At 44.0% G+C, this 15,543-nt stretch overlaps 1 protein-coding gene across 1 annotated transcript in view; it reads right to left on the bottom strand.

Annotated features, from left to right (window-relative positions):
• The window catches only part of KATNAL1 (katanin catalytic subunit A1 like 1), a 321,796-nt gene that overhangs the window by 25,746 nt on the left and 280,507 nt on the right, over nt 1-15,543 (bottom strand). Inside the window, exon 10 of the mRNA XM_086935151.1 lies at nt 9,090-9,216. Coding sequence (XP_086791277.1) covers nt 9,090-9,216 — 127 coding nt within the window. The remainder of the gene's footprint in view (nt 1-9,089; nt 9,217-15,543) is intronic.

Below are 15,543 nucleotides of genomic sequence, written 5' to 3'. Positions count from 1 at the left end.
TATTTTTTGGTTTGTGTAAAAATTAAGTTGTAAAACTGTATATTTCCATATTTACTTAACTGTTCGATGCACACTCATACTTTGATGTCTGTCATGTAATCGCTATTTAAGCTACCAAATATTACATACCAATACATCCACTAGTAAATATTAGCATTATACTACAAATGCATGTTGACATATGCCATCAGTTAAAGGAATTTCATCTTGTTTTTTAACTTTCCATGCTGTCCATCTGTTCAGCTGTTGGGCTATAAATCATGAAAGACAGCATAGAGGTTCGCTGAAAGAAGCACAATTTTCTGTATTTATCAGCCTTTAAAAATAAATGCAGACAGAAAACACATTGTTTTCTGTCTGTATTTATCTGTAAAAATCCGTAAAAACGGAAAGCAGGGAGTCTTAATTATATTGTGCTGCATAATGTGTGTACACAAGGCCATCGGGGCACTGCAGACGCCACCGAGCGGGCTCTCGTTTAGCCGGAGATGCTCTGGTCGTATGGTCAAGTGTGGGATCTAATACTATATTTAAGTCGCCCCCCAATAAAATGTGTTCCGCTGCTATCAGGGAAATTTACTGCTGTAAGTTGTGAAAGAAACCTGGGTCATCAATGTTCTGTGACCAGTAGTATACTGTGCCCCAGCAGCACCCCCAGTACCTGTAAGTGATGCCCTGCCAGGTCTACAACTGTGTGTGTCTGAACAGTAAGTTCCAGTGTATCAATATGGCCACCCCCGTGCGTATGAAATATAGCTGGCAAAAAATCTATCTTTCCCCCACATGGAGCCACACTAGGTGCCTGAGTGCGCACCAGGTGTGTTTCCTGCAAGAACATCACATCTACTGTGTGCCTACGCATGTACTGAACCACCTGCCTGCATTTCCGGCAAATTATTGAGCCCCAATGTTCCATGACATGAACGCTTCATCTGCAAACGCCCTAATGTTATCGGGTTTTTCGCCCATTGATATCATCCTGACATTTAATACTTCTGGATACTGTTGCTTTCCTGTCTGCAAGAATTCCCATCTCCTATAGGTAACATATTGCCGCAACTCCAGCGCCCCCCCCCCCACACCCAGGCCAAGCATCTAACCACCCAGCACATACCCAAAACATCAAACATAACAATTGCTTCACTTACCAATGGCATCCTTGGCTAAACATTTCTCTATAATGTGAACTTCACTGGGGGTATGGCAAAACTACGTCAGCCCCGCTTCCTGAAACATGAACTTTTACTGGTTCTCCAGTCTGTGTGTGGCTGCTGCACCACCATAGCCAGAATGCACAATCGTACTAGAAAGGAAACATGTACACAAGTGCATAAAGTCATGCCAAACTTATCTGTAGATTTGTGAATCAGGCATGACAGCTAGTGCAGTCACCCAGTCGGAAATAAATCCATGCTAGCACTAGAGTGGATCTCAGGCTGCGACCCTCCCGGTGACCCATGGTGGTTGTTTTGCTGAGTTTCTGAAATGGACTTGCAAAATTCCTGAACAGCTGTGGGGTTGTCGAAGACATGCACTCTCCCCATTCACATCAATCCGCAGCCGTACCGGGTAGAGCATTCCATACTGTAGTCCAAGATTGGGCATCGCTGCCTTAACTCTCCTGCATGTTTGCTTCGGGCCTCCTACACCATGATAGTAACGTCTGGAAACAAGGACAGAGCAGATCCCAGCCATGTTAGTGGCCCTTTTTCTCTCGCCAACCTGAGTGCGGTGTCACGGTCCCTAAAGTTTAGTAGCCTCGCAATTATGGGTCGAAGCAGGAGGCCTGGTTTCGGACGTGGCCCCAGTGATCTGTGAGCGTGCTCTACAACAAACGTAGTAGTGAAAGATTCGGCACCAAACAATTCCGTCAGCAGTCTTTCAACAAACTGGTCCAGACACCCACTGTTCGTCGATTCCGACACCCCCAATATATATATGCACAGGTTGTTCCTCCTCCCCCTTGCCGCCAAATCCTCAGTCTTCACGGCTAGCGTCTTGACCTACCACTCCAGTTTTTCAACCCTTTTGGGCATTTGCCCTGCTCCATCCTCTATATCCGACACTCTTCCTTCTGCTGCATCCAGTCATCGCTCATGACTCTGCAGCCTTTCATACATTGTATCTAGGTTTTTATCGAGTGCGTCGGACCTCCCCTCTAGTGCCTTGAAGCTGGTGCACAGCTCCTACAGGAGCGCTTCTGCGCTCGATCATACCATATTTTCCCTTAGCACCGAGGTGCGGTCCTCAGTCTCTTCTGCACAGGTGTCCGCTTTGTCTTTTGCAGCATCAAACAGCATGGCTTAGGGTCCCTCTTAGCCATGCTTGCCCAGGCAGGGGGGTAGCACCAAAGTAGGACCACTGCCACTCTGAATGAAAGGTCCCCCAACAAACCTGCCAGGCAGCCCCAGGGTGCGGTGCCGCCGTCCCAACAGCAATCATCCGCACACAGTGCTGGAACACCGGTGACTGCGCCGGTATCCAAATTATTTAGCTCCCGTTCCTCGCAAATCTACCCCGCTGTAACAGCTCACTATGGAGCCGCTTGCCAGCAGTGTAGGCCACAATCCTCCCGTACCCATATATATTCATCCCGTATGGCCACTTTAGATTACATATGGATATCTCTTAATGCCTTCCACCTGGCGCGTCAGCTCTCGATAATACCATCCTTAGACAGCGATCATGCTATTCTAGTATGCAAGATTGCCCTTAGGCAGCAACACCGCCCGATAACTCCCCTGATTGGAAGGGAATCAAACCTTCAGAAGGTAAGAAAATGAAGATGGTCTGAATGGAATCGTGAAGCAATAGAAGCGGAAGTTTACAATCTTCTCTCCGAACAGCGTCTGGATGGCACTGATTACTTGACAGGATTCTCCTGGGAGACAAGACTGAGCGAATTCAGAGACCAATTATCATTAAAACTAACAAATAGCCCTCTGAAGGACCTTCCGGTCCCAACTACTTTGATAGAGCAAAAACAACTTCTAATTTCCACAAAGAGTAAATTAAATAAGTTGCAACGAGTCCATGCGAACAACGAAAGTGAATATAAATCCCTGAAGAGTGACATATCAGCTGCCAGAAAAGACTACAGGAAGGCCAGATTCACCGTAAAAAGACAGGAAGAAGAGCTCCGTTGGGCGACAGTCTTTGAGATAATCAAAACTAAGGACCAAAGGAAATTTTGGAATTGGGTAAATGATGCAACCAAAACCACTAAACCATCCACTGCAGCTAATATCACCCCCGTTAATTGGGAGAACTACGTTAAAATATTGTACACAGCACCGTAAACATCAAATAGCAGCAGCAGTACCCAACCTACGCTTGAGCAGCTCATCACTGAGGATGGCACAACCTCCACCATCAAGATAACAACAGAAGAAATAGTAGGAGTCATAAAGAAAATGCGCTCCAGTGGTGCCCCAGGACCCAACGGGATCCCTACGCAAGTACTCAAAGCCTCCGCACAAAAATGGGCCGCGATACTGATCCCTCTTTTCGAGGGTTTGCAATACTGGGACACATCATCCCGCCCTCCTGGCAAGGATCATTCCTTGTACCTTTCCATAAAAAAGGCTCGCGCTCCAACCTCGATAACTATCGGATGATAGCCCTACTTGGTGTGGATGGGAAAGCCTACGCAAGTGTACTTTTAAAAGAACTTACAAAATGGGTGGAAAAGAAAAACGTAATCCCTTTTAGCCAAACTGGCTTCCGAAAAGGTTGCCACATCGAAGACAACTTGATTTCCATAGCCCACCTGATGGAAACAACCCTAGCTACAAAAGGCAAATCAATGTACATGGGATTCATCGATTTCCGTAAAGCCTTTGACAGCGTTAGTCGGCCCAAATTGTGGGAAAAACTGGCAAGATAGGGCATCCCACGGGCGCTACTAAACGCACTAATAGCCCTACACACGGACACCTGGGTTAAAGTCAGAGTAACATCGAAATGGTCTACCTCCAATAAAATTTTTACAAATAGAGGCCTAATAAAAGGATGCACTCTTGCACCATTACTTTTGAATCTGTACCTCGCCGACCTACCTGAATGGTTGTCCCGATCAAGAGCCTTCCCCCAAGGAATCGGTCAAAGTAAATTCCAAATTCTGCAATATGCGGACGATACCATTCTCCTAGATCAAACCCAGGTGGGCCTCCAAAGATTGTTCAATTCCCTTGCCCAGTATCGTAACAACAATATGCTAGAGATAAACGTTAGTAACACCAAAACGATGGCAATTTCACCTGTGAATGGAAAAAAGATCATGTGGTTTATAGAAGGGAAACCACTGGAGACTGTCACTGCATATAAATATCTGGGCGTCTGGATTGATCATAAAGGGAGATGCTCGGTGCATACAACCAAGATGCAGGCAGTGGCTCGTAGTCTAGAGGGGGCCTTCATAAGAACGAAGAGCGCTCTGCATTCCCAGGACTTTTTCCCTTTGATAAAACTGATCAACGCAAAATTCCTTCCTACAATCTCCTTTGGTGCAATAATTTTCAAAGACAAAATGAACAACTGGCTAGATAGAGCACAATCATCATGCTTTCGCCGGGTCTTTCGATTGCCAAACTCGACTTCCCATGCCCAAATCCAGAAAGAATTTTCCTTATCATCTATGCGCTGGATTATGGGTGCAAGATACGTCTCATACTGTTTGAAAGCGAAACATGCTAACCCCCATACACTGAAGAGCTGCATATGGCTCCTGCTTAGCAACCCAACTACATCATGGAATAAATATTTGACATTCTGCCTCAATTCCCTCGAAGCGGGGGACATATGGTCCTCGTCCTTGCCCGATGAAACGAAATCGAAGCTTTTAACCAAGCAAGCTAAAATCCTATCAAATCAATCGGATATGCAACAGGTTCTCCAGCTTTTTCATGGCACTTGGGCTGCCAAACTATATGCCCCGAAAACACTACCATCTTATCTCGCATCAGCAATGAAGCCGTATATCAAACATCAATTAATGAGATTTCGTTTCGCCTTAATTCCGTTGAAGGCATACAAGTTTGGCCAAGGATACAAGAAAGAAGCCTCCTCTCAGTGCCGTTTCTGCAACCAGGGAGAGGAAAGCCTAATCCACATTCTGTGCATTTGCCATTGCCTTCGGGCACAAAGAATAATCTGGCTGAGACCAATTTGGCTTCTTCTAGGCATCAGGACATGTCAAGAAGCGCTCGAGGCATGTATGAGGGGGGACTCGCCACAGTTGGCAACTCGCTTTGTAAAATTCATCACAGAAATTAACTCCTCGACTCTACCATCCGAGCAAGCTTGAATTTTAACCCCCCTAAGTGACATTCTCTTGGCTTTTCTGCTTTCCCTTCTCTTTACCCTACCCATCAATTTTATTGTCTCTTTTAACAGACTTGAATACATCTTTTCTACTTAAAAGGTCATTTTTTGTATGTGCATATTGCAATGATTTTAAATAATTGTGCAATACATTTTTTTACTTACTCCCGTAGCTGATTTCCAGTGTTCAGGGGGTGGGTGTGGGGGCTCCGCAGCGCATGCAATGCCTCAAGTGTGCCATCTCCCAGGGGCACACAGTGCTGAACAGAGCCCGGTGTCACTCTTTCCCCGCTTGTGAGTCAAGCTGCAAGGCGCCCTTTCCTTTGGCCGATGTGCCCGGCAACAGTCGGCACGACCGCACCCCAGGTTGGCAGGCCCCGTGGCGCAATAGCACGGCTCTAAAGTCACACGGCTCTAAAGTCACACAGCTCACCTCGGTTCTTGGCAGCCCGCCGGTTCTCATTGGTGGCTCGGCACTCCAGACAGCTGGGACTCCACCGTGGCTCCGCAGCCTCCGCTGACAAGTTTCCCACAATTACTTCGCCGTCATCGCAGCACTTGGGTCTCTTGAGTCTCAGATAGCGGGTACTATTCTCTTGCCGCATCCGTTCCACACTACGACGTTGATATTTTCTTTCCTTTCTTTTTTGAACTTCTTTTCCTGGATCTCCCGCTTCTCTGGAGGCCTTTGGGGATGAGGGCTGAGTCATAGTAGAGGAAACACCCTCTCCGGAAGTGTTTTCAGACTGGTGCTTCTTCTTGGTCCCCAGGTCTTCAAGCCCCCCAGTCTTATACCTTCACAATCTGTAAGGGTTCTTTTGGCCGTTTTTACACAAATTCACATTCAGTTGCAGAACATGAACTAGGAAGGCACACTATACAAACCTTGCAGGGACCCAAACCTGCTTTTTCCTGCCACGTGAAGGGCACCTCACCAACAGGGAAATGATTGTGACAGATAAAATAGATTGGAAAACCAAAGAAAGCTCGGAAATGTTTTTCAATGTTGGAAAGCACTGAATGATGTAAAATGATGCCAGTACAGTGCATTCGAGGACTGGAAGCAGATAGCCTTCTTAAAGGCAGCCTTTTCCTAAACAATACTAATGTAATGTTTATCAGTCCTCCCTTTACCCTCATTCAGCACTCATTTTGGCAATTGTAAAGTAGTTTAACAAAGGCATTTTCCTGTGATGAATATGAATTAGGTGAAGGTCCTATGATGTAGAACTAGCAGCAATGAGTTCACAGCTTGTTTTCTGCCTTTCCGTGCAGCCTTTGACTGATTATATAATTCCTGTTATATAGTGTGTTAATAGGGCATCGCACTACATCAGTGGAATGAGATAATTTAACTTATCTCGAGGATAATCTAAGTAAGGAACATAGTGGTAAATATTAATATAGTAACTAACCAAAAACAAAGAAAGTTGTAAATCTTATAGGCAAAGTTAGTTCCATCTAAGAACTGACACGTTTCATATCCGTATGTATCGTGACGCATAATATCCCAACACTTTAATGAAAAGAGACCGCTCTTACCAACAGAAGCTTCGTCTAACACTTCTCTTAGCTAATCATTAGGTTAGTAGATAAGGTACTGCAGTCAGCTGCCTGCCACCCACAGGTCCACTCACTTCTCCTCTACGAACATTTCAGAGTTGTTTCCAAACTATTCTACAACCACAGAGTTTCACATATTCAACAGTTATTCATAGTCGCACATTAAGTTAGCTTCTGAAATACTTCTATTGATAATAAAAAATGTCATAATGCCAGATGGAAAGTCTTCAAAATATATGGTCCTCAGAGAAAAGTTCCCCGTATAAATAGATAATGATAGACCTGTGGACAATGAAAAAAGCCTATTGACGTACAGACAATGGGACCCAGGTCTGTGCTGGAGTGGAACAGATACTGTAAAAGATGTGCTTTTTGCAAGCATTCGTGGTAAAGCTTAAATGATGCCAATCAATTACATCACTTCAAAGATAAAGACAGGGTGTTGTCGGCTGTGTAAAATCACTGAAAATAGACGTGTTTATGAATATGTAATATATACATCAATGATGTAATCTAAAGTTGCACCTGCAAATTCTTTACTGGTTCTCGTGGCAGATACAAGGCACATCACGCAGTTAGCAAGAGAACATACATCAAATGAATATAAAGCAGGACTAACAGAGGTAAGAAAAAAAAGTATAAGAAAAAAAAGTATAAGGTAATGTGAAGCAAATTGAAATATTTTGTGCTTTAGAGCAAGAAGACACAGATTATTGGTCTTTCGCCAGCGAAAGCTTAACTGTGCTTCCAGATCATGTAGAGTAAGCGGAACTAGTCTTGTACCTGCCGCACCTCAAAGATATATATCACATGCAATTGCACGAGATTTATATAATAAATCTACGTACATGTAGTGCTCCTTCTTTTTACAGCTCTGATATTTGTAATTATGTTGCCCCTGCAGCACTGAGATGAAAAGATATCCTATACATGGAAGGATCTAAAACTAGCATCAGGGTCAGATGATCTGGAACCGGAACCAAAGCCGCTAGAACCACTGTGTGGCCTTCTACACAGGTATGAAGGCATGGCCTGGGCTCGGCTTGGAGCTGACATGATCAGTCAGCGCCAGAGCAGGCCTTGCTGGCAGGAGTCCACCGGGGGCCCTGACAGATCCAGGGGGCACAAAGACGCCACAGAGGAATCTAGAATCATTAAAAAACGGTAGCAAAGACTATTTGAAGGCTTTGACCTGCTGCATAGTTAATAATGGTGTGTTTAATTTGGGGTGCATCCACTCCATCAGAGGTATTGGGTTCGAGAGGGGTGACTGGCGCATGGAGTGGAGGAGAGGGGTGGAGAAGTCCTGCCTGGACATTTTGTGCTTGCATCAAAACTTGTCTTTTGACTTCACCTTTGAATTACCTGAGGATGGCAACCACGATCAAGAGTGTTTTTAACATCAATATAAAATACAATATTATGCAATACACTGGTAAAGGAGGGGGGCATGGTGCACACATCGAAAAATAGCTCACACTGGTTAGCACAGAGGCTGCAGGGGTCTGCTCATGCCTACCTTTCTGTAAGGCTTTTTTATAATGTACACTGTCACCCAAGTCTGCTTGACACAGCAGGGCATGACTGCTAGCACCAAGAGGCACATGTGTATCAGTCCACAGGATAAGAATGGGCAGTGGTTCATCTGAGATTGATCTACCAGTTCTGTAACGAAAAATGATGAGGCCCCCTCCACCCATGGAGAATGTGATTAGGGCCCCATGAGTCTTTCATAATTCACAAATATTAATTTTGAGTTGAATGGAGGCCCCCTGAAGGATGGAGGGTTGACGCCGTCCTACACTCCAGGGGCTGCAGAGAAGCATGTGACGCCTCTGTCCTCTACTACTGTCACAATGTACCTAACAAAAAAACAATTATTAATCAAGGGGGAGAGCTGAAGGATATTTGGAGTGTGAAGATTTGGAGGTTGTTAAAGATGTGAAAGGGGATGTTATAACACATGTAGCCTGTAGTCTAAAGGCTCTAATGAGATATCTCACAAGTTCAATGTGTACTGCACTGATCTACTTTAAACATGCAGGCCACAAGGTATATTGGCAGCATAACAGGTATGTAGAGTCTGGGGGTACAAGAGAGAGGGTGAGTGCAAAAGAGAGAGAGACAAAAGCGAGAAAGTTTTACAGTATATCTATACCAGCACCTTCAGTAACATTGCGTAGTTGAATTGAAAAATTGAATACCTGCACACATTTGTTATGTCAGCACCAGAGTAGCCATCAATCTTTTCAGCAATCACATCAAGGTTGATATCAGGATCCAGTTCAACTTCACGGAGATTAATCTTTAGTAGCTCTGCTCTTCCGTTTGCTGCAACATTAAATAAATGTATTACAATATTGCGGTAGTAGAGCCCAAAGGCCACTACTGGGAAAAACACATCATTCATGAGCTCACCGTTTTTGAAAGCTAATAACTTAGGCATAATATTACAAATCAGCATAAAAATAGCAGTGCTCCCTTAAATTATTTTGTCATGTTTCATGGAGATTGGCCGAGAAGGGTAATAGTTATAGAGAAGGGGACAGGGGTATGAACTTCTGATACCCATCCAAAACTCCCATAATAGTTTTGCTCAACGGCTCTACAGGACCAATTTACACCGAACTTGGCAGGCAAGGAGAACTTTATCCAACTTTAAAACCGTTGCCAGTTTTGTTGGGTTTCAAAACAAATTTAAGGAGCAAAGGTTTGCTGAAAATCAAATCTGGCCAAGACACAAAAAATTTAATGACCATCATATCTGCAATCCGCAATATCAGCTCCTATGGGATTTACTGCACATCAATGATTACAAAATTAGTGACCTGGCTGTACTTGTCCTTAAAATTCGAAGACCATGTGGGGCCGGATATGCTCACCATGTCCTTGGAAGATCAAAGAAAAACCCAGAGGTATGGAAATAGTCGTATTCATTAAGAATACAAAAAAAATATGTACAGGTATTTTTTTTTAAATCAAAGAGGTCCAGACTTATTAGAGGCCCGGGGAACCAGTAACCCATGTGGCCCAAGGCCCTATTTACCAATCCTCACAGGTCACAAAATAGAAAACAGGAAGAAAAAAAAGTACTACTTCTTCCTATATGTTGGCCTGCTGAGGACCAGTGGGGATTCAATAATGTGAACCCATGCCCGGCACAGAGACTGGGAGTAGAACCTTGAGGGTATTGTCTCTTCACTTCATGATGCAGGCGAGTGAATTACTGATGTAAGGAAGCAAAGGAAGAAGGCGGTGCAGCTCATAGATGTCCAGAGGGTGGTATTACCAAAATACTGTGACCAAAACATCAACCTACAAAACGTATTGTGTCCACAATATTATCACTATATAATCTACATACTTTTCAAATTCCTTAATCCTGGATATTGTAAACAGATAAAAACTGTAGAAACCTTCTGTTTTCGGATATGGGGACTGCTGGATTCCTGAACTCCCTGGAGTAATCTTTCGCTCCTTGCAATAGTTAAAGAAAGTCAATGTAAGGGGAGGCAGTCGTCTGCCACTACTTGCTTGAACCACTTGTTGGAGGATATGACTGTAAAGTACATTTTCACCCCAAAGCACTGAATACAGAGTCCCCAGGGAAATCGTATCTGTGTCAACAAGGATCATTCAGAAGTGGCAAGCTTTCTCCCATCAATGTTTCACTTTTATGAAATTTCCACCTCTGACTGGAAATCTATTTCAAGCCCTGACATCCACATGAAGGAATACACATTTTTTGGGTGAAACCTCAGATCCAGTTTCCTTCATCCGTCCTTTAAATGGCTACCCTCCCTGGCAAAGGTTTTCAAAAAATCAGCCTATTTTAAAATCCATCAATATTTCAGGGTTCACATTATTCTGGACAAATAGCAGTCACGTTTCACCCAAAACATGGTACAGAAAGTACATTAATAGATATTGGAGATCAGTTTCGCTGACCCGCCATCACTCAGAAAGCTATAATGCAATAGAACAAGGATAACTAAAAGGAAATTGCATTGTGTTCATATTATTGATGGTTGCTTATATGTTTTATAATTCAGTTTAAATATATTTGACAAGTAAGGTTTAAGATGTAATTAAAATGAAATATGAAAAGGTGCTCCAGGTGATTTGTAACTGAAAATAAGGGTACGGTGGGGTTATTAGGAAATAAGAAAAGGCTGGATTCCCTTTAGAAGTAATGTGCACAAAAAAAGTTAATTAATTCTAACAACCGGGCAACAATGTGAATTTTGTTAGAATACAATATTACAAAAACGGAAATTACCAACCTTTACATGTGAGGAGGAGGGAAGTTTGACCCCAAGGGACAACATGAGGCGACTGTGAAGGAGGCCTTTGGCCGCATGGAAGGAGGCTACCACTGTGCCCCTACTACAGGCAGTACATTTGGTGGGTTGCAACTGGTGCCCAGCGAGAGAAGAACTGATAGTCTGCTGCTCTTCCATGGCAGCAGGGCCCTGAAGGTTGGAGACCCCAATCCCCCGTTGCTAGCGAAACAGCAACGGAGGAGTGAGAAGGGTGCCCCGTGGGTACGTGAACCAGCCAACTGCCAAGATAGGAGCAGTTCAGATGGTAAAGTACATCCAGTTACTTAATAATGAGTACAAGCTGTTCACACTTAAAACGCTGGTGTAAACATCAAGGTTGGTGAAATAGTCATGGGATGTTGAAACGGTATGTCGACTGTGGGCCACATTAATTATACCAAAGGACATTTCGCCTCCTGCATTGCAGCACTTAATTAAACAGCACTGCTGTTGCAGGTGGCAAACTGATTGTGGGCAGCGTGGGGAGGGCAGTGGGAGGGGCAGGCAGCATCCCCCGATCCAAACAAGGATTTGCAATGCAATAGGTCTCGCATTTGCGAGAGTTTAAGTATTGGTATTGTAAATGACAATGCCTTTTATTTATCTGTTTCGATAATTAACACACACATAAAAGGCATTGTCATTTGCAATCTCAATAGCTCAAACTCTTGTTAATGCGAGACATATTTCATTTCAAAGAAGCGGCAGCCATTGCCCCAGGCTACTTGGAAAGTGAAAGCATGCATGACGCGCTGAATGTTGCAGGAAAGCATGTCCTGTCGGCAGTAGGAGAAATTCATTAAAGAAAATAGTGCTTACACACAAAATAAGACACCAATGTGTAACACATAAGTAAAAGGGCCAGTCTTCATGGAAAGTTACAAATGAAGACAAGGCGGTACCGAGGAGGGACAAACAAGCCTAGTAGGAATCAGAAGGCAGCAGTTACAAAGGACAATGACACAAGCCAATAAAAATATGGGTGGAGCTTCAAGTCCATACACGAATACAGCTCATCTGCACTGCCCAGGCTCGACATAAAAACCCCGGACTCTTGTTGGGCAATAATCACCACTTTTCTGGTTGTTACACACATTTCCACCCCCATCTCCAGACTTACCCACAGCAGGGCCTGCCAGTGACCCTACCTGTCAGGTATGTGGCCTAGTCCCTTGTAAACCACTTTATTAGCATTCGCTGTGAACATATTTTCTTTTCCACTGACTGACCACCGATACAGAAAAGTATGGGTCCACAGCTGGGTCAAATGTTGTTTGTGTGCAGGAACTGTTCGATATCGGCCGGCTAAAGAAGTGGAACTTGCATTCACAGAGCCTGCGGCCCAGGCGGACAGAGAGCTGGAACTCACACTTCCCTCTAGCCAGTGTACAGCTTTACTACTGAACTACAGAAACAGTTCCAGTGCCTGCCTGCCTGTTTGCTAAAAAACTTAATAACGTAGGATTCAAAAGTAATGATACTCTTCTCATGCTCAAGAAGGAGCATTTTGTTTATAAAACCGAAGAGTGAGCACCAGTGAATACAACTGTCTCCTGATGCATGCAAGTTATTCACAACTAGGAACAGACAGTCTGGAAATAGCTGGGATGATTTTATTTAGACAGAATTACCCAAATCTGTTTTTAATAGACGTAATACACATAATACATTTTTACAATATGACAAGAAAAACAAACTTAATAATAACTTCTGTTACCCAAGTGCAGCCTATCCTTGACATGTTTATAATTTTTCCACCATGATATCACAGCTATGCAAGTAACAAAGCAAGGCAGCACAAAACAGTTACCAGATATGACATCACCTCACAGCTCCCACAATCAGTGCTGTGCACGGTAATTGCAAGCAGGGTGTTTTCCAAACCAATTCGAGGGGTGGGCTTTTACCTCGCGCAACTTCCTAGAATCTCTTACCTGCTGCCATTACAGATTTGATGCGCACATATTATTCTTTATACTCTGGGCCTACCCGGGATGCTCTGCGGCAATCTTCCCTCTCTCACTATCTTGGCTGGCTTTCAGGCCTCAGCATCGTGCCAGGCGGACCGGACGGCCCCTCATTGTCACTTCTGATCGATGGCGCTGGCTACCAACTGCTGTTACTCTAAGCTGCAGGAACGTATCTAACTACCGTCTGGGCTACATACAGTGAGTCGCACTAATGAGTTTCAGATTGGAGTACTTTGGTGAGCATGTGTCAGAACGGTGCCATGGTTTGCAGCACCAAAGGGGGAAAACACAGTAGTTCCGAAAAGCTTTGCAGACTCAAAATTGACAGAAAAGCGGCCTCTGCTCTTCATCAGAAATTCCTACAGACTTGCAAAATAAAAGAGTCTTCTTTTATCACCCACAGCGAGCCTCCAATGGAAAACACTACATCGATTGACCCCGGGATGACCTGGCAACCACGGATAATTATTGGTTTTAAAGTGCTCTAAATCAACCGAAGTGGGTGCCATGGCGATTTAAAGAAAAAAAAAAAAGTAGTCCCAAAAGGAAATGGACAAAGCCTTACGGCACAATATAACTGTAGTTGGTCGGTGCTGCTTCCGATAAAAACGGAAGTGATGCATCAGACCAGCAACCAATAGGGAGGCCGGAAATTACAGCAATGTGTGAATAAGCCAATTGCAAGAAGCAGGCAAGCAGCAGGCGGGATTACCCTTGCTATACAGATAACTAGATGTCTCGGAGAGACAGCGCATGCGCTCTGCCTACGCAAGACCTAAAAAACGGCCATCAATGCGGGGAAAACATCGGCATCCAGAGTGTGTTGTGTTTATCCCGAGTTACAATGTCTGCAAATGGTAATCCACTGAGGCAAATATTTGTACATTTGTTTGCGCAATCCAGAGTTTTCATTTTAATATGTGCCTTATTCTTGAGATATGATCTCCCCAGTGTTAGCGCAGACAAAATTCTGGTTATTGCACCAAGCATATTGGACCCCAGCACGCTTAGCTTCGATAGGACTTAGAGAAAGCGACACCTGTTGGAACTGTGACTCAGAAAGGGGAGACCTGGCGCACCTTATCTTCCACTGTATCAAGGTTAGAAAATTCAGGATAAAAGTCTTCGCATTCATAACTAAAGCCTTAGGTTGTACTCAAAAGGAAGAATTCGCCACGCACACCACTGCACTCATAACGGCGGACATAACCACACAACAAGACAGGAACCTCCTGGACTTCCTACTAACGACAGCAGTCAAAACAGTGCTCGCCAAATGGAAGGACACAACCAAAGCCACGTTCAGGGGTGGCTGAATTGGGTGACATACATTAGGGGAGCCGACAATACAGCACTAAGAAACGCACCATGGAAGAACCCTTACAGAAGGATGTGGGCATCCCTAGACAAATTCCTAGACCCATACGAACCCCTGTGAACAGCGTATAGCAAGCTGCACTGGCAGCAGGATATACCAACTAGGGTGCGGCAGATGCAGAGCAGTTTGGTGTCGAGACAGGGAGACTGGATAGTCAGTGACCCCAAACTTCCCCACCAGGCTGACGGTCAGCCATAAAACAAGTGCCAGTACCTACATGTTTTGTGTTATGAGTTGAACCTACTAGAACCTAGAACAATCGCAAATACCTACATGTTTTATGTTAAATGTTTACAAGTCAGAAGGGTAAGAAAGCGCAGGCAGCTACCCTCAAATTGTATGCCCCACAAAAAGACCCGCAACCAAAGCACAATGACGAGGGCCCCTGCGAGTACAACCGCAAAGTGATGATACAGGTTATTTGTCATATATTTGTAATGTGAAAATACCAATAAAAAAATAAAAATATAAAAAATAATTCTCTAGTCAATACTAAATAAACCAAGAATATTCTGTCCCATATACTTGATATGAGCATTGAGGTTGTTGTTTTATTGTCCTTTGGCACCAGTATCTCGCCTCCAATCCTCACTGGATTACTCATCAGTGATGTCACTGACCAGGTCATGGATGATGTAATATGTGACGTCATGAGCAGTGTATTGCGGGTGCGCGAGTAATAGTTAGCTGAACTAACTATAACAGCCAAATTTCTATGTTTTTGTAAGAGTGAAATGTCCAGCTCACTATAACGTCACTGAAACCTATGGTTTTTTTCAGTGAATTTCTAACTATAACATACCTGAAACATATGTTTTTTTCAGTGAATTTCAATGGTTTTTTAAATGTTAATTTCTAACTATGATATCCCTATTAAGTCCCCTGGAATCCTGAAGGTCCCTGGTGGCCAAGTAGCCCACCAGGTAAATCCAGTAAGCGCCACAGACCTGCGTTTCAGAGAGGTGTTCTGAGGCCACGCCCCTTTTTA

Source organism: Lissotriton vulgaris, chromosome 8, assembly GCF_964263255.1.
Source record: "Lissotriton vulgaris chromosome 8, aLisVul1.2, whole genome shotgun sequence".
NCBI classification, from domain to species: domain Eukaryota; kingdom Metazoa; phylum Chordata; class Amphibia; order Caudata; family Salamandridae; genus Lissotriton; species Lissotriton vulgaris.
Note: the sequence above shows the minus strand (reverse complement) of the source record. Positions and strands in the feature narration are given on the sequence as shown.